This window comes from Mesocricetus auratus, unplaced genomic scaffold, assembly GCF_017639785.1.
Source record: "Mesocricetus auratus isolate SY011 unplaced genomic scaffold, BCM_Maur_2.0 Super-Scaffold_100020, whole genome shotgun sequence".
NCBI lineage: Eukaryota > Metazoa > Chordata > Mammalia > Rodentia > Cricetidae > Mesocricetus > Mesocricetus auratus.
Genome location: NW_024429201.1, coordinates 16,385,577 through 16,411,313, shown reverse-complemented (window position 1 = coordinate 16,411,313; position 25,737 = coordinate 16,385,577). Strand labels below are relative to the sequence as shown.

Below are 25,737 nucleotides of genomic sequence, written 5' to 3'. Positions count from 1 at the left end.
TTCAAATAGGTTGTCAACTAGCACGCATTTCTAACACAGAACATTTTAAAAACAACAATGAGAGCCACAGATCACCATATCCCTGACTTCGCTCTGTCTGAAACTTAGCAACTCTGGAAGCATAACGCATAGCAAGCATTAGCTGTGGCATAAGGTTATCATGCTGCAATAAGGCCAAGCATATTATCTCATGATTACCCTTTGGCTTTGACCAGAATACAACACGACTGCTGCTTAATAACAGCACCAGTGTCGGAATCCCTTCTCAGCATCGGAGAAGACGGGCTGCATATAGATGCCATCATAAGCAGTCACATGTCATAGTCCCTCCTGCCTCCTCCTATTTAGCACCCGTGGTAAAAGTTAAATGAAATTGGAGCCTTCCAATGGTTGCTACTTTCCACAGTTAACGATAAACAATACAGTCACATCTATGGGCAACTTACCAAGCACTCCAATAGCCGAGCAGGGCGGGCAATAACAATTAAGATCTTTCGGACTAGCTGTTTAATAAATGCCAGCTCTCCACTTTCAGAGCGATCATGAGCCTATGAAAAAGCAATGAGCAGAAAGATGATACAGGGGGATCCACTAAATGGAAAAGAAAATCAGCAAAGCATGCTAATTAGGTGATTTTTTTTAAATCAGAAATTAAGTGACTTAGAAAACACTCTTAACAGGCATTATCTCTAACATAAATGGACACTATCAGACATCTACAAAATAGCTGTATTAGCTAAAGTTTAATTGCAAAACTTTGATTTACTATGTTTTAGAAGTCAAATGAAAGGATAAGGGCTGTTAACATGAGCCATGAGTGAAAGAGACATTAACTTTATGATCCACTAAGAATAGGATGCCAGCAGAGGCAACTGGTCAAGAACTTAGACTTGGTCAATGAAACATCGTAGACGTACAAGTCTAAGGTAGAGAAAGACTGCTTTTGTTATCCTGGACAGTTAACATGGGCATCTAACATGTTCATGAGATGTAGCCATGCATATGGTATGATTAGTCTGGAAGTTAGTTATTATCACATGTGAGACATGTGCAGTACCACTGCAATGTTAACCAGACATTGTTTGTATTCTGATATACACATAGATTCAATGAATCTCAAGGAATAAACAACACCCAGGCACTTAGCTCAGCAACACTGAATTGGCTTAAGTGCATGTTACATTTTATTGTACATGTTGCATAAACACAATAACTATTCCAACAGCATAGCTCAACTTGTTAATAGTCACTGACATTTTTAATACTTACTTGAAGAAATATGACAATACAATATTAAGGCTGGCATAGGATAAAAATTTGAATGGAAACTATTCATGTTCATTTTTTAAGGCTTTCATAATTTTTAAGGTTTTACGATACACTTTTCTAGGGATTTAGGAAAGGAAACTAATGCATTGCTGATGTCATTGGTCATAATTTAAGAAACACTTTTTTTATCATTCTTGGGGGTGTTCATCAATAACAAGTCCCACCTTCAGAAGAGCTTGTAGACAAAACTTATGAAAAAAGATCATAACATATCCACTGCATTTAAACTAATGTCCCAACACACAGCTTGCATGAAAATAAAAACTGAGGAAATAATTGTAGAATATATTCTACATCAGTAGAAAAAATGGCTTGTGTTTGAGGTGTGAGTTATCTTGAAATTTTCTTTCTAACATTTATTTTGCAAGAAAAAGAAATTTTGGAAAATACCATTAATGCTAAGAAACATGACTTGTATTTTTTGTTGTTGTTGTTCATCATTAGCTAAACACAAACTTCCAAAGATAAATTGAAAACAGACACAAAGCCTATCTCCTTGGTGACACTTTGAATTGAATGTTCCTATAATTGCTGTTTTATGAATTCACAAATATAATGAATAGCTAAAATATTGAGATATACTTTGTTGGTTTTTCACCCCCACCAAAGGGGAAATGGTCAATTCAGTGGGCGAAAATTTCATTTCTAAGACGATAAAAATGATGACATATCCTAACTTCTATCGATCATCAGCTATGTCTTACTCCAAGACACATGAGTTCTATTAGCTCAAATAATATTTTATTTACCAAACTGGTACATGAAGACAGGCGACACTAGAGCAACAGCCAGTGAGTGGCACAGTGTGAGAAGGAGTAGTTTCCTGGTCTCTTGTGGCACACTCCAGAGGCACTAGTGGAGTCCCTGGGTCTGTATTGTAAGTGTTGGCCACTATAGAAAAAGACTTGACCCAGATTTGAGGGTAGAGTTTCCTTTGTGTTTTGTCTTCTTTGGCTAAACACACCTCAGTGTAAAAGAGACCGTAGACATAAAAGCATTCATCTAAAACTGGCCTCGACCCTGGGACTTTAAAAGGCATCTGTTAAATCAAGCCATTCAAACCTGGAATTACATGAAAGATTGACAATGGAAAACTTGTGAGGAGACAGGATTGCTGGGCTCAGAGTGTCACATCTGGGAATGGACAACAGCATGCCAGAGAAACCATAGCCTGTTCCTACAGCTCTCCTCTTCCTAGAATGGACATGTTCCTCACGACAGGTTTGCTCCAGACTCTGGGCAGATATTGACAATGTGCCTCTAAAGGGAGACTGAATTGTTGCAAACGATTAAAAGAAAAACATCTGTGAAGAAGCTTAAGAAAAACATCCTTTCTCTTTCCTGATAGTGACCTTTAGGCCGCTGGTATACATGCTTCTCCGGCTCAAAGAGAAATTTCTCTAAGAATTAACATTTTTCATCTGTTATACCACCCACTCAGAAGACCCTTAAAATGCTAAGATTTATTTTTAATTTCCATGCATGAAACAATCTGCCATGTCTGCTATCAACAAAAATATAGGGTAGATTTCTGTATAAATAACTCTGGGTAACCAATCTATCTCCTTTAGGAACTGCCTAGGAAGCAACAAAAAAACCCACAGGACTAAGCTGGTCTTTATGATACTATCTTGGGTGGCCCCATGAAATTGAGGAAGATGCAGGTTGCAGAGGCTGACTACAGAGGTCCCATGGACTACTTCTTTCAAAGTGTGCCACTGGGACAGTAGAATTAGATGTTTGACCTTGCATCATCAGGGATCAAATGTTTTGATATGCTTCCAAATGTGCTTTCTTCCTTCTTCTCTCCCTTCCAAAGGAACTGAGGAACCCATAAATATCAGATATTGAGCTCTGAGCTTGGCAGCAGGGAATAAGAGATGACCCATGGCCTTCAAAGAGCTCACTGATAGAAATGTGAGACTTCCCTCTCTCCCACATGGCTAAACAGAAGAAGTGGGGAATAAAGACCATGATATGGTGCTTGTCTTTTGTCTTAAGAGGAAAGGATGATGAAAAGTGTTGAGCTATTCTTGGAGCTGAACAGATTGCATAGATCTGAAGGGTTAAGACTGGAGATAGGCAGACTGGTGAAGAGAAGGATCTGAACCAGGTAATAGCAGAAAAGGAGAGAAAAGTTAGAGAGTATCTAGGAAGAAAACTAGGAGATGCTAATGCTTGCCAGATGTAGAGAGAGAGAGAGATTATCTAAACTCAGAGTCCTACCAAGAATTAGGGATATGGTGGTGTTGATGATGGAGGCTGTAGTTGTTTGAAAGAAAATAGCCCCAAAAGAGAGTGTGATCTTGTTGGAGAAAGTGTGTCACTGTGGAGACAGACTTTGAGGGCTCATATATGCTCAAGCCACACCCAATGAGACAGTTCACTTCCTCCTCCTTTAGATCAAGATGTAAAATTCTCCAGCACCATGTCTGCTTTGCCTGCATGCTGCCAGACACCCAGGTGTCATGCTCCTCAGCATGGTGATAATGAATTAAACTTCTGAAACTATGAGCTGCCACCTCAACTAAATGTTTTTCTTTATGAATTGCCATGCTCATGGTGTCTCCTCTCAGCAACAGAAACCCTAACCAAGACAGAGACAAAACCCTCAGTACTCACAGCTCCTGTTAAGAGTCTACCTGACCCATGTTGGGGCTACCCACCACTGTTTCAGAATGCTACCCAAATCCAAAGTTCTATGAGAGGCAGCCAGAAGCAGGAATGTGGTCAGAGAGATGCATTGAAAGCCACCAAAGTCAAAGGTCTGTCATCCAAGGACAATAAGACTGCCAACCAGGCGAGGAGAAGCAGGGGAACACAATGAGATTGGAGAAAACTCACTCATAGAAAACGGAGCTGGGGCTGGATGTTGGTGGCGTACGCCTTTAACCCCAGCACTCGGGAGGCAGAGGCAGGTGAATCTCTGTGAGTTCAAGGCCAGCCTGGTCTACAGAGTGAGTTTCAGGACAGGCTCCAAAGCAATACAGAGAAACCCTGCCTCAGAAACAAGGAAAAAGAAAAGGGAGCTGGAAAGGAAATCCTTATAAGAAACAGGGAAGAAACGGATGGAGAGGAGAGGTACCAGGATGAAAGTAATACAGTTAAGGGATAGAAAAGAGATGTATGCAGGCACTGCAGTAAAATAGGCCTGCTCCAGTAAACTGAAAGTAGACTCAATAGTCAGGACATCAGTGAGCATCATGGGAGGTGTTCAGAAGCCATTCTCGGGACAAAATATTTGGGACCCTCTACATGTTGTATACCATTGTAGGTATGCCAAAACCAAATAAACAACAATAACAACAACAACAAACCCCACAGTTCTGCAGAGTCCTCATGTTCCATGGACTCGTTAGTGCCAGTCCATGCACTACCGTCAGTGTGTGACGGACTCAGTACAACTAAGCCAAGTTCTTAGCACATGGCCAGGATACTCAAGTAAATGGCCATTTCCCTGCACATTCCTTCTCACGCTAATTTATGGCAGAGCTGGTTTATGCCAAATGGTAAATTAATAACGACCAAACCCAAAAGCTGTATGTTCACCCTCGCTGACCATGCGAGGAGCACCGCTTTACTAGCAATGTGTGAGAAGGGGAGCCATGGGGAAAATGCTGTTGGGAAGCTTGGATGAGAAAGGGAAGGGAGGCGGCAGCTGCCAGCCCAAGAAGCACCTTCTCATCCTGTCAGAACTCCGGAACTCCGTCACGGAGAGGAAAGGACAGATGGGTTTCTCAACAGTAGGATGTTAGTATTTCTCTCCAGTTTAGTAGGGCTTCTTATATATTCACTCAGAGAAAGAAAAACCTATCATGATTACATTTACACGGATAGAGTTTGTGCCCTATGAGATACATGAATACCATAAATCCACATATAGGTTAAATAGTTTTCCTGCGTAGGCCATGGCCAATCAACTTCAGTCAGAAGAGCTGGATCATACACTAACGCTATTCCACCATACACATTCCCTTCCCGGCCTAGGTGTTATCAGGAGCCAGGCATGAGAGTGTTAGGCAGATGGGATCCTGTGTTTATCTGTCATTTTGAAAATTGGATATTTTGTTAGAAGAAGAACTGATACTCAGGAAAATAGAAGTAGCAATTTACTACCCAATACCACATGCAGGTTGATTAATAGGACACACTGCCTAGTAAAAGCCAGCAATTTTCCATTTACGTTTTCTAGATATTAAAATTAGATAGCTCGATCAAGCAACACACATGCACATAGGCAATTTATAATTTTATGGGTAAAGTTGGCGGAGGGGGTGGGGGTGGGGAAGTCACTGCTTAAAAATCCTTCACAATCCACTTATCCTAGAGACAGAGATTGTTGGGTCCCAAGGCCCCTGTAAAGGTGATTGCATTAACTTTCTATTACTACACATAATGTCCAGAACCAACTCATAGCAATCAGCGTATGTTTGCTTGCACACTTGCTGTGCATGCCCATGGGAGTTCCCCACCTCCCACTCCACACACTTACCTGGAATGTGAACTCCATCTTTAGCTAATTACGTATAAACAAATGCTTTCATTTAAAAAAAAAAAAGGATTTTTCCAAGAGAAATGCAAAACAAATCAGAAGAAAACTACATGCATGGCACCTTGTTCTTACCTCCTGTAGCAACTTATCTAACTTGTGTTGCAATTCGAGAAAGTATCGTGACGTGATGAGACCCTGGTGGGATTTATCCAAACAATCGCGAGCCAGCTCGATGATCTGATGGTGAGTGAAGCTAAGCACTCCATCTGCTAACGGGAGGACATTGTCTGGGGAGTAGCTGGTGATAATTTCCCTTAGACGTTCTTCCATCTGAGCCGTAGCCTTTTGGGAGGGGGCAGATACACAGGTGTAACACGAGGAGACATGCACAAACCATGCATGAGTTACTAAACATCTATGAGTTGTTAAATAGAACCCTGGGAATTCCATTTGAAAGAAATCTCATCTGGGGACCTGAGGTATAGTTCCCTGATAGAGCACTTGGCTAGCATGAGTGAGGCCTGGGACTCAATTGCTAACAATAACAATAATAACACACATGTACACATTTATACACACACACACACACATACACATGAATAAAGAAACTTCACTTCTGCATGATATGATCATGGTGCATACATGTCATCATGCATTAGTTTGAGCCCAGTGACTGAACAACACCAAGTAGGAGTGGAAATGTTGACTGTGGGTATTAATGCTGCCTCTGAGAACCTTGTCAGTCACTGACAAATGCCTCACTCTTGTGAGGACAATGATACTACAGAAAGGTGTGCACATGTGGGCCAGGAGCAATAAAGAAAAATAAAGAGAGGGGGTGATTGAGAAGTGAGAGATGCCACTTCATCATGTAGAATATATTATAAACATCTGAGGTATCAAATGGAAAGGTGTGTTTTTGGCCATCAATTCCCCTTTTCTGATATCTCCTGGTCCACGTAAACTTCTTGCAATAACTCTAACAGTGTTTGTGGAGGGCTATGCTGTCATGTTAGATCAGAGACTCCTTCAGTTGGGTTATCAAAAATATGAAGCATTTCTTCAGTTGTTATTCCAACTCAGGATTATGCCAGAGTTCCTCAGAATGAGCCAAAGGTTTGTTTTCTTGGCAAGGTTTCAGTGTGCTGGGAGTATACACATAGCAACTTTATCCTTAACTGTAAGGGTATCCTTAGTGCATGGCCAAGGGGATAACCCACACAAAAAAGATCTACAATTTCCTTTCCAACCTTCATTTTCTTCCCTGTGATTGCCTACTGGCTAATCAATATTCCTGGTTTATAAGAACTACATAGGCAAGGAGATTCCCTCTTCCCTCACATCCCCCTGCTCTCCTCTCAACATTGAACCTCATTAACTAGGCACAGTCAATATCTGCTCTGCTGCTGGGCAAGCGACATGTGATAAATAGGCAAAACAGTGCTAATCAATGCCACCAATGTTAGGTTCATTACAAATAATAAGTATTCTGGTCTTTGTTTATGAAGCCTATGAGCTCCCTTTGTTCTCATGCTTCTAGGTCCAAATGTGTGGGAGGTGGCCTTTGCCCTGTTATGCAGAATCATGTGGGTGAGAAGGTATGGCACTGAGGTAAGTTAAGGGGTCCCTCAGAGAAGTGCCACTGGTGACCAACGGGTCAGGCAACAAGCCTCCACACACGGCACTCTGGCTTAAGTCTCGTTCCTTTTACCAGGTGAGCTGCAGAACATGCCAACGCATCTCTACTTCTACGGTTAGAGGGTTAGAACGGGGAGGTGGGAATGACAAATAAGGTTTAAAAAGGAAAACAGTGTTCAGGACACAGCAAGCTATGACTTCTGAGGGAAAAACCATGCACTCTTGACAATCGCACGGTAGATGAAGAACATGAGTACAGAGTCCAAAGGATGTAGAGCCTTGGAGGGCAGCATCTCCGCCTGTACCTGCCAGGGCCCCTGCTGTGGGGTACATTCATCACACAGCCTGCTGTGTTCTCATTTGTTTAGTTGTTTTCTCTTCCTAGGATGGCTATGGTGCGGTGTAATTCAAGTCATTACTGGCCTGGACCCTCACTGGTGTAACAAAACCATCTTACAGAAGCTAAGCCGAGGTTGCCCCATCACTGAGATGCCAAGCATCTTCGCTTCCATCCATTTACCTTTGGGAACCTTTCTTTGTAGACATGGTTCATCATAATTATTTCATGGTCACAGCAGGCGGGGGAACGTCCAGGGCTGCAAGCAAAGCAAATTACCCTTTTAAACCTGCCACAGCATGAGATGAAAATAAGCCTTTTATTTGTAAACAGTCAGTTGCATTGGAAAATACTATGCAACCCGCATATGAAAAGTAGCTGTCTTAGGAAATAAATTACAAGGTCAGTCATTAGCACACACATATACATGCATACCTGAAAACACACAGACACAATGGATAGGGTTCAAAATGCAAGCTCAAGGAGTGCAATGCCACAGAATAATTACAGTCATGATACTCAGTCAGGAGATGGTCTTGCAGTGCGATTATTTCATGCACATGGCATGAGCTTGTGTAGTTGTGGCAACCATCAATGAATTGTAGTATCAAACAGAATGGGGTGGCTATTAACAACAACATCCAAGACATATTTAACAGTGCAATTTCACACTTCTATCGTACACCTGCGCTCTGCCACCCACCACCAGAGAGGCGGAGAGTCTTCCGTGGCACAGGTGCTGTGGTGAAATCCATTTTCTACTCTAACAACTATTTATTTGGGATGCTGATGGCGGCATTGTGTACAATAAGAAAAGAGAGGCATGCAACTGTTGTGTTTCTCTGTGTGGTTGACAACTATGTCCTTTCTGGCAAGACAGTTGTACAGTTTGGTGTACTTATATTCTTGGACAGGTAGAGCTTAGGCTAGATGTCCTGCGTACTTCTTCAAGAAAATTAAAATGGAACCCATGTAATAAACCATGGTGACTCTACATACAGTGGCAAAGTTGTTCATTATTATTATTATTTTTTTTTTTTTTTTTTACGAGACAGGGTTTCTCTGTTTTGGAGGCTGTCGGTCCAGCCTGGCCTCGAACTCACAGAGATCCGCCTGCCTCTGCCTCCCGAGTGCTGGGATTAAAGGCGTGCACCACCAACGCCCGGCTCATTATTATTATTATTATTATTATTATTATTATTATTATTATTATTATTATAGATCTCAAAATAATTTCACATATCTCACAATTATCCAGTGTGGGTTCCTTTGGTGCTAGTTTATGATATATGAAGAGGAAAGACATAGAAGGAAATCCCTTGTTAGTAAACCTCCATGCTGAACTAAATACCTAGCAAGGTATTTTTTCAAACAATAAAACTTTAACCCATCAAGGTCTCATGTTGCTTCCTCTTCTAAGGAAGACCTATTGCCCAGCTGCTGGGTGCTCCATCAACCGAAGCCTGGAGTTGGTTATCTCTCTTGCAGGATAGCCTCAGCTGTGGGAGTAAACTGCCAGGGTGACAGGGCCTCCCAGGATGCTGCTATAACAAGGCCAGTGACTGAATAGCTGGAGTAAGGGTGTAAATGGAGGCCAAAACTCGACAGGGTGGGCCGAAGCTGATGAGCCTGTACCATACTGTGTCTTCTGCTTTTGCCCAGGCCTGCTTCCCTCTTTCCTTTCACCAGTGAGAATCCCCACAACACTCTCATAAAAACTCTGCACAGGCCTCCTGGTTGCAGATACTGCCACCTGGAGACATAACTGTGAAACCTACAATTCAAAGCAAGGCAATAAACCAGTGCTATTCAATACCTAGAGGACTGCATTTGACAAGCACAAAACTCAGAAACCACCAAGTCCTAAGAATGTGTTCACCATCCCAGAGAAAGTAAGACTTAGGCAGGAATACAGAATAAGAAGACCAAGACCAGTTTTATAACACAGGATCTGGGGAAAATACCTTTCCATTTATTCTCTCCTCCCTTTTCAACAAACTTCTGCCACTTCATAGGATAAAATGAACTGCTCTCTGCATCATCATTAGTTGACCTTGAACTTTCCATGGCTAGACTTTTTATAGATAGTCCCTAAGGCTTTTGCAGTAATTAGCATATTGTGAAAACTTAAAAGAAATATGTAATGCTTTTCTATGGCAATTAACAATGTTGTCTATAGATGGAATATCACACTATTATTTGTGACAATTCGCAAATCAGTGAGCATGCATACAAATTAGAGAAATGGTTGAAAACAAACAATTCAAGTCAATACCAGTTAGGGTCAGATATACACACCTGAGACTTCGGGAACGGGGACGCATGGGCGTGTTCCTGCATCTGTTCTCAGTGGCGATGCTTTCAGTGGTACAAAAATGTTTAGACAAGAAGTGCAATTCATCTGGTGTTGGCTGGTATGGTAGCTGGTGCAACTTCTCCTGGGAGGAACAGGATGACTGAAAGAAATCAAAGTAAAGTTAGGACTTCTGTCCTTGAATCAGAGTGCCAATGTTGGCAATGCCACCATTTTACACTGGTTCTGTGACAGTAACAATAGCTTCGACGCATGAAGTGACTTCTCTCTGAAGGTTCACCATGCCTTCTAGATGCCACCCCCGCCCCCCGTTTACCTGAAGCTTCTCAAAGATGGTTTCCTTTCTGGGTAAAAACCAAACCTGTGAGATGACAAAGGCCAGGAAAAAGCCCAGGGAAGAAGGCAGAGCCTAGATTGAGACTGCCGTGATGGGTTCGCTCAAGCTGCAGGGACTCCTGAGGCTGTACCCAGCAAACAGTCTGACTTGTAAGTAAACAACGTGATTATATGCTGCGAGATCATAAGTGAGGTAACGAAACCTCCCTCCATAAATGTATACTGTTCTCTGATGCAAAGGGATGGACAAAGAAGTGCATGCCTTTTGAGTGGTACCACCTTTTTATTTGGATCTGGAGTATTTCTGTCCTTTCCTTGTTGTTGAGGTGGGTGGGTATGGAGGGAAGAGCACCCCTTCTCTACTCAGCAGCCTGCCTCTGTTGTCTTGAGGCCTTACCTCTTGCTGTAGATTTACTCCTTAAAAACCATCCCTCAACATCTGGAACGTGACGGAGAAGGCAAGCTGCTAAAAACAGGTGGTTTTTAAGCAACCTGACTTTGGGATATGTGCAATGAAGGAACTGTTTGCCTCAGATTTCAGGGAGTGGTAAACTCAGTAAGTCAATGCTAATAAAAGAGGTTTAGGATTTCTGGATACTTGGAAACACAGCTAGAATAAGCACATTTTTTAGAAAGACACTAGTCATTTGAAAATGTCCTTTCAAGCAGAGTTTTACACACACACACACACACACACACACACACACACACACACACTGTCCTTACAAAAGAACATCTTTTGTAAATACTGAAACACTACAGTGCAATGGTACTGGGAATTAATGACCAGAGCTGAAAATATCCCTGCACCTTGAAAGTATAAAATGCCTTGCTAAGTACATAGTAAGATGGACAGGGATTTTTATAATGTAATGAGATTAGTTTATAAACCATAAAAATGAGACCACTAGAAAGAATTACGAGATAAACCAAAGCCATAATCAGGGGAAACAGGCACTCCTAAAATACTTCCACTATGAAAAAAGGAAATAAAACACCTGAACTAAATCAATTCAGAAAATCTGGCACAGAATCATGAACATCAAGCAGGAGAGAAGCAGAGGTGGTAATGGTAAAGATAAGGAAATTAACAAATAGAAAAATGGGAGAAATTTACACAGTGGGCTGAGGACACAGTTCAGTGGTAGAATACTTTCTTCATACGCACCAGACTCCCAGGCTCCAGGCTTGGTCCCTAGTACAGGAAAAGTCCAAACCCAACACACATGCACACACACACACGCGCGGGCGGGAGAAAAAAACACCTTATCTGTATCTTCTTAGGTAAATCTGTGTCCACACTTACTTCTGTCTACAAACCCACTTATATATAGGCTTACAGCAATCACTTTGGGTAGTGAAGTATCCTCTGAGCTGAGAGAGAATTATGTAGAGTATTCAACTCACAGGTTGCTATGGAAATACTAATATCCTGGATTATGACTTGCTCGTTCCATGGCTGATGGGCTATTGTATACGGGGCAGTGACCATACTCTCTTTCTAAAAGTGAAAGCTAATTTTCAAATGCAGCAGGCGCAGGGCTACTCATACTTCATGAGGGATGATGGTACTTGCAAGGGACTAATACCAGAAAAACCTCAGAAGAAGGGTCCTTGGAAGAGGAAAGGGCTTCAGTGGTATATTTAGTGTTTTACTATAAAACATAAAACTCTATTTTTCAAATTGACCTCAATTGAATCTAAGATAATTTTTGTGATTACAGCATATGCACTACTGGAGAACGGCATAAGTGATATACCAAATTGATGAGTTGGGAATGGTATGAACTGAGTGATGCAGTTGTAATGAGTGCTGTCATCTTGATGCCAGAGAAACAAGACAGCTAGAAGCATCTCTAGCAATAGCCTCAACTTAGAGAGAAAACAACCAAGGTGTGAATGGAAATGAAGAGATCACAAATGACCCTCGGATGAGCAGAGGGTACCTGGGAACAAACAGAAAGGAGCCAGGACTGACTCAAAATGTGCCCTCAGAGTATGGCATGTTGGACAACAAGGAAGTTCAGTTTCATCCAATGTGAACATCTCAGAGATTGAGTTGCCAGGATACTAATGGGATCATCAAGAACAAATGCCATCTCCACAGCCTCAGTTCTCACTCTCTTTCTCTGTATGTGTATGTATGCTTCAGACAGTCTTTTGCTATGCTGCCTTGGCTGGCTTCCCTAGTTTCAAGTGATCCTCCTGCCTCAGCCTCAGAAGCAGCTTGAACTACAAGGGTACACTCCACACCTGGCTCTCATATGCTTACTGAAAAGATGCCTCTTTTGAGTAGAGCCTCATTGGATCACCACTTTTAGAAGAATTTCAAGACAGTTTGGGAGTTTTCCAATACACAAAATCTCATTACTTCCTATTTCTCCAAGGGTGGGGTTAGTGTGTTTCATTACCTAACAATTTTGTAGGACTTTTGGCTATACCATAAATCAAGTCTTCTCTCAAAAAATGAAGATTTACACTAAAAATTGCTGCTACTTCTCCAAGCAATTAGACTTCAAATACATTTTCTACATAATGATATCACTCAAACATCTCATCTTTCAAGATAACCATTTTGCAAAGGAGAGTCCTTCTATGTATGCATAAATCCCTACTTGTTATTATTAAAAGTAATATGATTTAACAGCCATACTTCATATTTATGGGCATTCACATTCGTATTTCCATTCTCCCCCTCAGTAGAAACTAATATATCTGGTGAGAAATATATGGAGGGATATCTCCCCACTACTGCAATCCCATTTGCTTATTTCAAAATTAAAAATTATGATGTGAATATTATCTTACAGAAGTTCCACAAATTAATTTTCACTGCAAAATTTCACACTAAAAGACTGACAATACTAAATGTTCTTTGGGAGGACAGACTAACTATATTTGACAAAATCTGTCCAATTTTGGAACACAACATTTTTAACACTTGGCAATTTTGAAGTCTCTGTAATAGCCAAAAGATATAATAACATTTACATTTCAGCAGGAGCGGGTTTTGAGTTCAGATAACAACACAATTATTTGTGAACTTTAAATTGTGCTTGAAAAAGCCTCTAGTTTTATCTTTATATAACCTTTATTTTTTTTTCTTTTTAAGAAAGTACATTTCTGATTGGCTGAATGACTAATAGTTACTGAGAATTGCACATGTGATTCAGATTATGGGTAAGACAGCAGAAACTCTTAAGTTACCAGCTGACACAACTGGGCTGACATTTGAAGGATAAGGACAGAAACCTAAACAGAAGCCTGTAGCTTTCCATTGTCTATTCTAGAAATGAATGAAGAAAAAAACTGGCCGTCCTATGAAACAGCACGCACAGTTCAGAACCAATAGTCCTTGCTTTTGGCAAAAAGAGAAATTATGGAAAATAAAATTTCATTTTGAAGGGAAGAAATGGGAATTTGAGACCTATAATTGCCTTCCACCTCCATCAATACATAAACCATAAATGAGTAAGAGAAAAGCCATTAGAAATGCTTTGTGTATGTGTGTGTATAAAACTGGTCTCAGGGTTTCTTTTAGACATGTAAACTTTAGAGACATTATTAGTCTTTATGTAGATCACCCACAAAGCTAAGGAAATGCCACTCGCATGGCCTAAAAAGAACCATAACATTAGGGTCTAGGCCACTTGCTATAATTGTATGGACAAAATAAAGGAATGGGTAAACAGTCCCTCAAATAATTTTCTCTGCTTTAGATTTCTGATCCATAAAATGAGGGGGAAAAGCAGCAGCTATATCACAGAATATATTGCCAGCATGCAGTGAGCACAAATGCTTTAGGGAGCTTGACTCGTGCCTATTTTATAACACTTATAAAAACATAATTTAAAAATTTATTTAGATCCAACGGTCTGATTCAATGTACTCTCCCCCTTATTCATTCACTTTAAGAAAATGGTATGCAGTTATTAGAAAAAGAAGGTACATAGTGTACACCCCTGTTTTTCAGGCAAAAGGGAGATTTGTCACCTGAACTGTCATCAACACTGACTGAAGGTGATACAAGGTGATAACATTGAAAATAAAGGCACCTACATCAAAACCCATGAATTTTAGCTTTTCTTATTAAGTGACTACAATTTAATAAAAGCTAAAATTAAATGAGAATGTGGATAAGGAAGTCACAAGGCAAAGAATCAGCTCTCTGTGTACTGGTGGCCTGGTTCTAATTAAAGGCATTCAAGGGCCTAGGGAGGGACAGCACTTAAATATCTTAAATTACTCTATGTGGCGTCAGTTTTATCGTCATTCACTTTTGCAGTATGGTACCACATTTTCACATTGGAAATAACCAGTGATGGCTGCTGCCATAATAGTCAAGTAAAACCTCACTGATACTTAGTAAGAATTCTATCCACTAACATCCAGGATTCTAGTGATATGAAGCTGGTGTGCCATGGAACCTACTCAGAACTATTAGGGGTGTGCTCAAAAAAAAATGACCCAAATGGACAGGAAACTCATCTAGCACAACAAAGTGAGAAGAAGACAGGAAAAAAAATGACCTATCACAGTGCACTGCTCTAAGGAGACTTAAAGCGAGCCTAACAGATGTTGACAATTTGGTTTTAGAGATACCCTGGAAACACATATGTAAGGCAGGGAAGACACTCATGTGTTCATTAGCGTGTTTTTAGTTTCTTATAATTTGAGCATTAATCATTGGCTACATGTTTAGCCCAATGCTGGGGTAGACATTCCTATACAATAACCCAGGGGTTTTGACAAGATGATGAGGGGACTGAATCGGAAAAGGCCCTATAGTTGCAGGTCTACAGTTGGAGCTGGTGGATACAGGACATTCAGAACACCTCATTAGGCATTCATTGACTACGGTGTGACCTCCTGGGCCTTTCTAAATGACCACCTGGTTCCCAAAGCCCTGTGGTTACAGACACTCTCTAGCTTAAGTCAGAAATGCTTGTATCTAATCTACTGAACAGTGGTAGCCAGTAATTGCCAGGCCTGGGTTTGAAATGTTACTGTTTCAGGCGAGAATCATATATTTCTCTATCCTTTTCCATGAATTTACTAAGTTCTTTACCTGTCTTTTTAAAAGTTAGGGCACTGACAAATTTATGACTTGGTGTGTGGAAGGGTGTGGAGACATTCTGTGAAGGAGAGAGGAAACAAAACAAGCTCTGTCTCAACCACACACAAAAAGATTAAGTCCATCAAAGTTTAATGGCATCTTCAGCACGAATACCCCTGGCATGGAATGAAAGCAATAAAACAAGATCATGTTGTTTTCCTCAAACTACACCAAATGGTATTGAAATGGAGGCTCTCACTCTCCTCCAAGTTGTCATCCCGGGCCTTCTGGACAATCTAACCCCACAGTTTGGAAGCTTGCAGCAACAGTGTGTCCTTTTCACATTTGTTAGTCATCATTCGACACACATTTCATCCTGAGAGGCAGACGTGTGGGCTCTATCTTTGCCTTCCCACTGGGAAACACCCAGAGAAAACACACACTGCAGATCAGTTCTGTGGTTTGGGGATGAAAAAAAAAATCAGGCACTTACAGAGACTGTGGAGCTTGGTGTATTTGTCCCATATCCTGAGGAGGGAAGAGAAGCCAGAGACCAGCGACGCCCGTCCGTCCTGCAGGACAAAGAGAGTTCAGTTAGGCCAACTGTGGAGTGCTGATACCAGGGAACCCCAGGGAACCCCAGAGAACTAGGGTATCTTTAATCAAGCAAATGACATAAACATAGTCTATGAGGACGAGGGTTAGGGTAAACAAACATTATACAGCAGGTTGCCTTTTATTTAAATCGGATCAATACACCCAAACAAGTAGAAAGTGAATGGGTTGATCCATAGTATTGATCTCTCACTAATACACTTTGACAAAATGAATACCAGGGATAATTACAATAGTCAGCCTCAGCAGATTCCAAGCAATGCAAGCAGAAATGTCCTATTTGGGAACTGAGAACTGGCCCATGATCTTTACAAGGGCCAGGACTCCATCAGAGTGCAAGACCCTGGGGCAGGCTCAGGGCCTTCATCTTGCTCTCCACCTCATATTCCCAAGGGTATGGTTTTCCTGAGGGAGCACTGGACTCTGATTACTTTACACTTTTAAGTGGCAAATAACTCTACAGCCAGAAAGCTTGAAGCTTGGGTTTTGGAAAGTTATTGTTTTCTGACATGACCTGGCTTCATGAAGTTTTGGAGCAAAGACCACCTGCAGAGTGTCTGGGCAGGCAGCAGACTCTGGCAAGGGCTGGAGGAAAATTTCTGTACTCACAATAGAAACTAACGCTAAGAGTAAAGTCTGCTCCAGTCTTAGACCAAACTGGAATGCTTCTTAAAGAGAATGGCTTTCATCCTCAAATGGTGACTACATGGTGGCTTTCTGAGTTGGACTGCAGTGGCAGTCAGGGTCACTACAGAGGTCTAAAATGAATGGAAGCAGTAGTTATTAGTGGGAATAGTGCTGGCAGGGCAAGGGGCTGCCACAGAGCAAATTTTCAAGGATTTCTGTTATTCAAAATTTCAAATGAGATACCACATCATCATAAACTATCAGGAAAACAAATACATGCAAAATGTCCAAGGGACAAGACAGGAAAAATATTTTATCAAAAGCAGCACTACTACATTCTTAGACATAGGATCATGTAGAGACGTTCTGTAATTCACAATTCTGTTAATTTACCAAGTGAGTGACAACAGTGGACGAGGTCTAACAGACACATTCACAGAAAGTTCAAGCCAGAGAATTCCATAGCATCAGACTTGAGTTTGAGAAACCTCAACTAGATGCTGATATGGAAAACTGCCATTGTAGCTTGAGAGTCAAAGGAAGATCTTATAGGCTACCATGGATGCCACCTCCAGTAAATGCAATGGTCCACAGAAACAAGATGGAGGTCAAGCGAACACATCACAGAGTGACTACAATACTAAGATTTCAGTGAAATTTACCTGTCATTTCTGTGGCCATGATTGGTGGAGTACAATTAAATCAAGTATTTAAAAAAGGAGAAGAAGAAGAAGCAAAATGAGATGTTTATAAATATACCAGAGAAAAGGAATTGGGGTGATTAAATCATGTATTTCTTTAAGAACACTTTTACACAAATGAAAATGTTGAATATTTCTGAGGAAAATAATTATAGTATGCACATAAAAGTACAACCACCAGTTAAATGGAACATAGGCAGATCTTATATTCAGCTACCTATTTAAAAGCCAATACCTAAACTTTATATTTTAACCTCTTCTAATTTAAAAGAGAAAAGGATATTATTTTAAAAATAATTATGCAGTTCATTTAATAGCAATTATCAGAAACTAATCTCTGGAAAGAATGAGGGACCAAATTTTCCCCACCATGGTTTTGTTTTGTGATTCATTAACTCCCCTTTCCCTCAGGTGTCCACAGACGTATTTCATATGGATAAGCAGTTCCAAGAAGAGACATGTTCTTATTAGTTCTGAGGCATGAATTACATTTGCTTAGTACAGAAAACACACCACCAGGAAGATGTTTAAACAAGCATGTGCTCAGTTCTTGGTGCATCCATGGACCAGAAATAATTCATGTCTCATAAAGTTCCCCAAGTTGCCCGTGTCTGTTTACTCAAATGGAGCAAAAGGACCATTGCATTTTCATTACCATGACAACCGCACATCAGAAGCTACTATATATGCTATGTGCAGTACTGAGGGGATGAAGTACCCCCTTTCCAAGGAAGCTATCACACAGGCACAATTTGGATATGACTAACAATGCTATCTTTTTTGTTCAGCAGCTTCCAATAAAGCAACACCCAAGGACAGCATCCTCATCTTCCCAAATCAACAAGGCCCTTTAGAAAAGAAGCCTTCCTTTGTGGGTGGGGAACTCAATGTTACATCAAGTGAAAGGAGAGAAAAACATCTGAGGAGAACACAGGACACCAAGGGATTGGGGTGGGGGTGGGAGGCTTGACTCACAAGAAAAATCAGATTCAGGTAGTTCACAGCAAAGAAAGAGTGGAGCACTCTGATACCAGCCTGATGACTTTAACTGCATGAAGAGAAAACGGGCTAATATGTTTAGTGATTATAGTCACCTGGGTGATACACCAGTCTTGACAATGTGGGGCCAAATTAAACTATACCGATCACCAACTAAAATCTGCTACAGGAAGAGTTGTAAGAATAGCGGGAGGCTACCCTAGTGAGTCCCTGGTGTTTAAGGGCCTGCAGACCTGAAGGCAGAAGACAAACACTTTCTAGTAATTTGCTTGTAGTTTATCCAGGCAAATAACAACTGGCCCGAAGGGCACTAGATTGCCACTAAAAACAAAGGAAATAATAGTTTGCTAATGCCCCAGCTTCTGGCAAAGCTATAACATTATTACCTCCATCTTACCATTCAACAAAAAAGTTAAGCAATCCACAGCTAGACACACCCTAGATTGTACGGTCTGAGAATCCTTCATTCAAGGTTCCTTGGACCAGAAGCATTTTAGGTACGGGATTTTTGATTTTTTTTCTTTTAAGGTATTTCCAAATTTGGTGAACACCCTTACTCCTAAATATGAAGCTTTTCTGAGCATCCCACTGCTACTCAGAACATTTTAATGGTTCTCAGTGAGTTTCAGATACGGACACCAATGAGATGGCTCAGTAAAGTGTATGCCATGCAAACCCAACACCTAAGTATGATGCCTAGAAACTGCACATGCTGTGGTGCACTCCTGAGTGAACACACATATGCGTATGTACACAGAGAGAGAAATGGGGGAAGAAAAACACAATAAAATTTAAATTTAAGGATTTCAGATTTTGGATCTTGGATTTTCAGATAAGGTTTTACATATGCTACAATTAACAATCTGAAATATAAACCAGGTGATGGTGGCAACACACCTTTAATCCCAGCACTTGGAAAGCAGAGACAGGGGGATATCGAAGTTTGAGGCCATCCTGATCTACAGAGTGAGTTCGAGTACAATCAAGGCTACATGGAGATACTGTCTTGAACAAAACCAGTATGTATATATGTATAACATTTCCTTATTAAACACAATATTGTAATATTTTTCTCTTTAATTAAACTCAGTATGTCAAAAACTGCCTTGCTAGGTTTACTCTTGGATCTCTATTTTAAAGTAATGGTGTGTGTCATCACACTTTATAGTATGTAATTGGACTATTATGCTACCAGAGATGTAACAAGAATGTTGAACAAGTAAGGCTGGACATTAGTGAGCCTAACCTTTGTGTCTTCACCCCAGAATGATTTCAAAGCAGGGCCACATTTCCTCTACTGGGCTAAATTCTAAAACAAATGTGAGACTCTCAAACTAGCGTTACTTGACACACAGCCAGGGGGAGGCGGTAGAGAGCTCAGGCAGAAGGTCTGAGTGAAAACCATCTCTAAAAAGCCATAGTCAGCAGATAGGTAGAAAGCGCCTATCTGAATTCTCGTAGCGAACACACGGCTCTATTTACCTGAATAAACGTGTAGGACAATGATCACTCATGTCCTAATCGAAATTAATACTTTTTGAAGAGTGTGGAAGGAGTCCCAGCTGGTAGTTCATGCAACATGAACCGGAGGTCTCCAGTGATAATCTTCTGTCACGGTTTATGGTGTATTTGTCAAAAATTAACATGCTTGGGGGGTTGTGCAATTTTTTATAGCACAGAAGCCAGACGCATCTGTCCTTCGGTCTCCCACTTAATTATTAGATGCTCTTCGTTTTTATAAATCTGGCAGGATTCAGACACTGTGGCTTCTGTCATGTTTAATACACGCTGCAATGAGATTTGCATTTACTTATTACTCAGGGTGACGGAATGCACCCAGCCTCCATTTTAGAGTACAGAAGACACTTTTTTATTGACTTTCATAGCTTCCTTTCCCGTTTGGAATAGTGAACCATCGTGAATCAATAGTCACTGGGCAGATAGACTTCCTAGGGCCAGTTAGCTTTTGCCTTTGTCTTGTAGTATAATAACTGAAATATTAGTTTAAAAAAAGGTTGGATCTTAAAGAAGACCCAGGTATGGGTCCCAGCGAGCTCCTTGAGATGGCATCTTAATCGTTCTTGTGCCCTCCCCACAGAGGCCCTGAACATATGATGGGAAGTGACTATGGCAATGGAAGAACAAACATCTCTTCTTAGATTGGGACTTAGAGTAGACTCTTAATCATAAAGAATTGTGCAAATGCTACTGGAATCTTAATGATAACACAGAGTTCCGAAACTCTTTTTCCTGGGACTTCAGGACACGAAATGCATCACATGCTGACGAGCATGCACACTGCAATGTGTAGAACAATTAGTGCATTTCAAAAATATACCTCTATAATTTGCAGTAATGTAAATACTATTTGAATTCACTTTGGGGTATAATTAAGGCCCTGAGAAGTTCATACAAATAGATGGGACAGCCAGGCTATAGATTACATTTATTCTGAATATCTGGAGACCTGAAGGGATATTTTGTATTCTGTCTTTCCTAGGTGGAAGAAGCAAGGCACATATGTGAGAGGGGTGAAGGGGAAGCGAAGACAGGATGTTTGTCTGAGAAAAACACACTGATTTGGAATCCAGAAGTGTTGGTTGAGACCACAGCAGGAGGACCAGCCTTGGAAAGCCTGGGTTTCAGATACTTCTAAGAACACTTCCACTTAACTGAGTTCCCCAAGAGCAGAGGCACAGCTCTCAAACATCTGCTGCCTAATTCTCCCACAGTATCAGCAGAAAAAAAGGGGCTAGGCATGGTTGCACATGCCTTTAATCCCAGCACTCAGAAGGCAGAGGCAGGTGGATCTCTTGAGTTCGAGGCCAGCCTGATCTACAGAGTGAGTTCCAGGACAACCAGGACAACACAAAGAAACCCTGTCTCTTGAGTCCCCTCCCTGCCAAAAAAAAAAAAAAAAAAGAAAGAAAAGAGCACAGACAACATCCCAATGATCCAAGCAATGCTTTATCTCAGATCTGTCATTTAACTTAATTGCTGGTTAATGCTCCCGAATTCATACCTTATAATCAGAGCCTCATTTTTACAAAGCGTACAATATACGATAACAACAAAACCTTATACCAAGACATAGATAACTAGAGCCTGCATAGCAACAACTCAACAATGTCAGTAAAAATCTGTTAAGGCTGAGCTGTGCACAAGGCATGTTCCACAGAGGGAGAAAACAGAGAAGCACTTCCACAGCTTAACTGGGTTACTATTCAGCAATGGACCAAGAGGCACCCTCCAGCTCTAACACAAGGCAGAAACCTACAGGACAACTGTCAAAGCTAACAAGGTCCTTTGGTTGGAGAAGGCTTTATGGGAGAATGAGAAGGATCTCCCCAGACAGAACCCAGGAAGAGTAGGTGGGAGGAGTGTAGGGGGAGAGAACAGAAACAGGATTCCCTGGGAATCACCTTATTGCCCCACGCATATGCAATCCTTACCTCCGCGCAAAAGAGAAATGGGCTGAGGCACTGGGGGAGAAATTCCTTGGACTGTCTTGCGGGCTGTTTCCTGTGGAGAGAAAAGGAGAAATGAACAGCCTTATTTTGTTTTTGTGCCATTATCCACATCCAGAATCTTCTTACTAATCAGCTTCTTTACAGTTCTACAAGATGCCATTTCCTCTAATAATGTTCTAGCCTTGCCTGGAGCAAGGGATCTGGGAAGCAGGAGAGGTGGGAATGGGGTGGGAGGGCACTGAGTTCCAGCACAGCTCTCCAAGAGGGCAAGACACACGAATGCAAACATTCAGCGCGACCCCCAGCCCCAAGCCCTCCGTAATAACCTAAGCATCTCGGGCTGCAGAATAATGAGTACATGTACATTTTGTATGGTACCTTCAGATGCTAACACTTGGATGGTGAGCTCATGTTTTCACTGGAGGTGCTTTTTATTTGGTGGAGGCAGCCTCAGTATGAAAAAAAAAAGTCTTGAATATAAAGGTTTGGATTCCAAAGTATACATTTAAATGATAGATGTGTCAAAACAAGTCATAAATTATGAGGGAGAATCCAGCCATCTGGACCTATGTCTAAAACGTCCCCGGCTCTATCTTTGCACTGCTGGAAGAACCTGGCAGGATTACCCCCTGTCAATATTTTCTTCAGCAATCTCTTGTGTCTCTAAGCAGCTGGATGTGACTGGCCAGGCAGGCACTAAAAGCCGTGGCCACAAGGAGATGGCAGCACGTGTTTCTCAAGTCCTCCACAGGCAGAGAAGAGCACTGATTGCTCACAGGAAGGAGGGCAGCACCCCTGGGGCTTGTTACTTTCTCCATTAGCCCGCTCAACCTGCTGCCGATCATTGACAAAGCTTGGCGGGCAGCTGGCGAGGGCAAGTTCAGGACACTCCAGACCACCACGCTGCTTCCCCCTGCATACTTAATTAGATGCACCGCATTGGCGGGGCCACTTGGGAATGGAGCTGGTTTCAGTAAGGAGGTGAGAAAAGGCTGCAAAGTCACTCTGTTGGTTTCTTGAAAAGTGGAAAAATAGATCATGTGAGATGCCTTTCATTCCCCCACCCCCCCAACAGCAAGGCCATTGTCACATCACTCAGTGAGAGTGACCATGGTGGCCAGCTGTAAGGAATACTGACTTCCAGTCCCAAGTCATGCCAGCTGGAAAGGTAAACAATTTGTTATTAGCATGCTAAAAGGACAGCCCAACACCTCCAGGAGAGTTTAGTTTAGTGTTACCTTGAGGACTTCTTAGACTGGCTACACCTCCACAGAAATTTTTCAATTAACTTAAGGTTGCAAATTTTATAGTGTTGTCTTCAACAGATGCTATTAACTTTATGACAGCACAATCAAAGCCATTCAACAGGGAAGCGCTGAGAAGCCGTTTCTTTATAGAGAGCCAGGCAAAGAACTGTTCCCCTGCCACAGTGAAATTTATCATGTCTTTGCATCTGCTGCTCCCAGGGCCCCCGGAGGAATAGATTTTGCTTTTGCTGTCCAGTAATCCAGGATTCATTTTGTCTGTTTATCTAAACAGCAAATTAACTTATTTTGATTTCTCTCAACAGCATTCATTCCCCTACTCCTAATTTAGCTTGTGTATCACTCTCTGCATTCTGTAAAGGAGCTCAATAATTTCAAGATAGCTAAAAGCCCTTGCTTCCTAAGGGGGGATACTCTAATGTTTGGCATCATTGTAGAGAGGTTGATTTTCTTTTTTTTTTTTTTAAGTTTGGGAATATATTCATGTTGCTGGTACACCATGGAGAACAAACTACCAGTAAATTATTAGTTGTAACAAAAACAATTGCTTACTTGAAGCCAAAACATTCTGATAACAATTCTCTCTGCCTCATTCACAGGAATAAAATAAGACCAAGGGAATCTGGCCTGATCCCTAGCCTGTCTTCACTGTGCAGAAAACACCAAGGCTGGAGCTTCAAATGTGGTGAGGGAAAACAAAAGTCCAATTCAATAGTTTTTACAAATTGGGGGGGGGGGGATCTGAGGAATGAACTTAAAATAACTGATGCTTGAAAGCAGCATCAGCTTGAGGACAGACAGACAGACATATAAGGCTGATTAAACCTGCCCTTCAAAGACATCAAGGCTGCCAATACTAAAGCTTCTATTAACCGCGGCCTCCCATCCTGGGCTGCCCTTCCAGGGATGACCGAAACTTCATTTTCTTTCTCTCCCTCTCACTACCATGAACCCAAGCCCTAGGTTCTTTTATCTTCTAGCTCAAGGTCTTCTAGCTCAAGGGCCATCTGCATATCTTTATAATTCTGAAGTTCTATTTTTTAATGTAGGCAAAAAACTGAGCTAAAATGCATATGTTATTTAAGAATGAGACTGTACTAAGTAGAGTTGTCATGTATTTTTGTCAACATGTGAACATCATAGAGTGAACTTCAACAAACTAAGATGACAATAATGTCAGGAAGTGATGTAATGTTTTTTGACAATGTCGGCAAGGTTTGCTGGAGGGGGGCGGTGAGGATTGTGTAGAACAAACCTGGATACTGCTGTGGCTGTACTATCACAAAAGTTCTATAAGGCAACATAAGTTATCAGATAAGGACAGGTCCTTAATTGCAGAGCAGTTCAGCAAGTAAGACGGTAGATGGGGACTTCGGGGAGTCAGAAACAACTCAGTCAGAAACTCTGTAAAAAGTAAAGGGGTCCCAGAGACAAGTGATCTAGCTGGAGAAATTACAGAGGGGTACAGCCAGTGACCCATGAACTGCATTTATTGGTGTTAGGTAGCGGGAGGCTTTGGATATGCTTGGATGCACTGAAGAGATGGAGCTGGACCAGCACATGCAAGGTCAAGAGAAAGGTCAAACCAAAAGCCTGGAAAAAGAGAAAACACATGACAGGTGTCGTCATTGTGGGTAGATGGGTGGGATGACACGTAGAATAACCCACTAATAGAGAATATGGACAGGTAGGTGGGGTTCTGGTACTAACACAGGAAAGAGTGAGCACTATATAGATGTATATGCCATGCACTAAACAAAAATTCAATTTTCCTTTGGGAGAAATGATAAGATTAGCACACTAGAGTTATAGAATTCAATTGTGGGGCTGGAGAGATGGCTAAGAGATTGAGAGCCCTGTCTGCTCCTCCAGAGGGCCTGAGTTCAATTCCCAGTAACAACATGGTGGCTCACAACCATCTGTAATGAGATATGGTGCCCTCTTCTGGCATCCAAGCAGAACCGTGTATGCATGGTAAATAAATAAATAAATCTTAAAAAAATAGTTTAAAAAACAGAAAAGAAAATGAAGTCAATTGTGGAATGTTTTGTTCTTATTTGAAATAAAAATGAACCTTTTTTTGGCTTCTTAAGATTTCCACAACGCTGTGAATTTAGGATAGATGGGTTAGAATCATGCCATCCATGTTCTATGGCGTCCTCTCCATTGAACACACTGATGGTGCTGGCTGTGAAGAGAGAGCAGGATGGATTGAAACTGGAGTCCTCCATATGACCTCCACTCTTGCAGCACTGCTCTCTGCATTCATCCACCCATCTGCAAAGCAGTACCTGAGAGACTCTCCAACAGAAACTCGTGCCAGTTAATTCTCTGCCCATATGTGCAGCACTTGCTTGTAACTCACATCCGGCCGCTCCAGGGATTTGCTGGTTCTTGGATGTTTGAGTGCTCGGACACTTTATAGACTGCCAGTATCCCTGCTGATGCTCTGACCTGATAAAGCGAACCTTAGCAGTGGTCAGGCATTGGGTAGGTAATTAACACCAAGATCCCCAAAAGGCAGAGACACGGCTGAGACGCAAGCAGTGTGTCGGAGG

At 41.5% G+C, this 25,737-nt stretch overlaps 1 protein-coding gene across 16 annotated transcripts in view; it reads right to left on the bottom strand.

Annotated features, from left to right (window-relative positions):
• The window catches only part of Mast4 (microtubule associated serine/threonine kinase family member 4), a 575,239-nt gene that overhangs the window by 54,938 nt on the left and 494,564 nt on the right, over positions 1-25,737 (bottom strand). For 10 of the 16 annotated variants that reach the window (XM_040729116.1, XM_040729119.1, XM_040729118.1 and 7 more), the window contains 7 exons: positions 21,897-21,966; positions 17,407-17,415; positions 15,996-16,074; positions 10,095-10,252; positions 7,980-8,055; positions 5,954-6,163; positions 447-548 (listed from right to left, as the gene is read on the bottom strand). In XM_040729116.1, coding sequence (XP_040585050.1) covers positions 447-548; positions 5,954-6,163; positions 7,980-8,055; positions 10,095-10,252; positions 15,996-16,074; positions 17,407-17,415; positions 21,897-21,966 — 704 coding nt within the window. The remainder of the gene's footprint in view (positions 1-446; positions 549-5,953; positions 6,164-7,979; positions 8,056-10,094; positions 10,253-15,995; positions 16,075-17,406; positions 17,416-21,896; positions 21,967-25,737) is intronic. The other 6 variants (XM_040729117.1, XM_040729120.1, XM_005065595.3 and 3 more) reach the window with 1 other exon arrangement.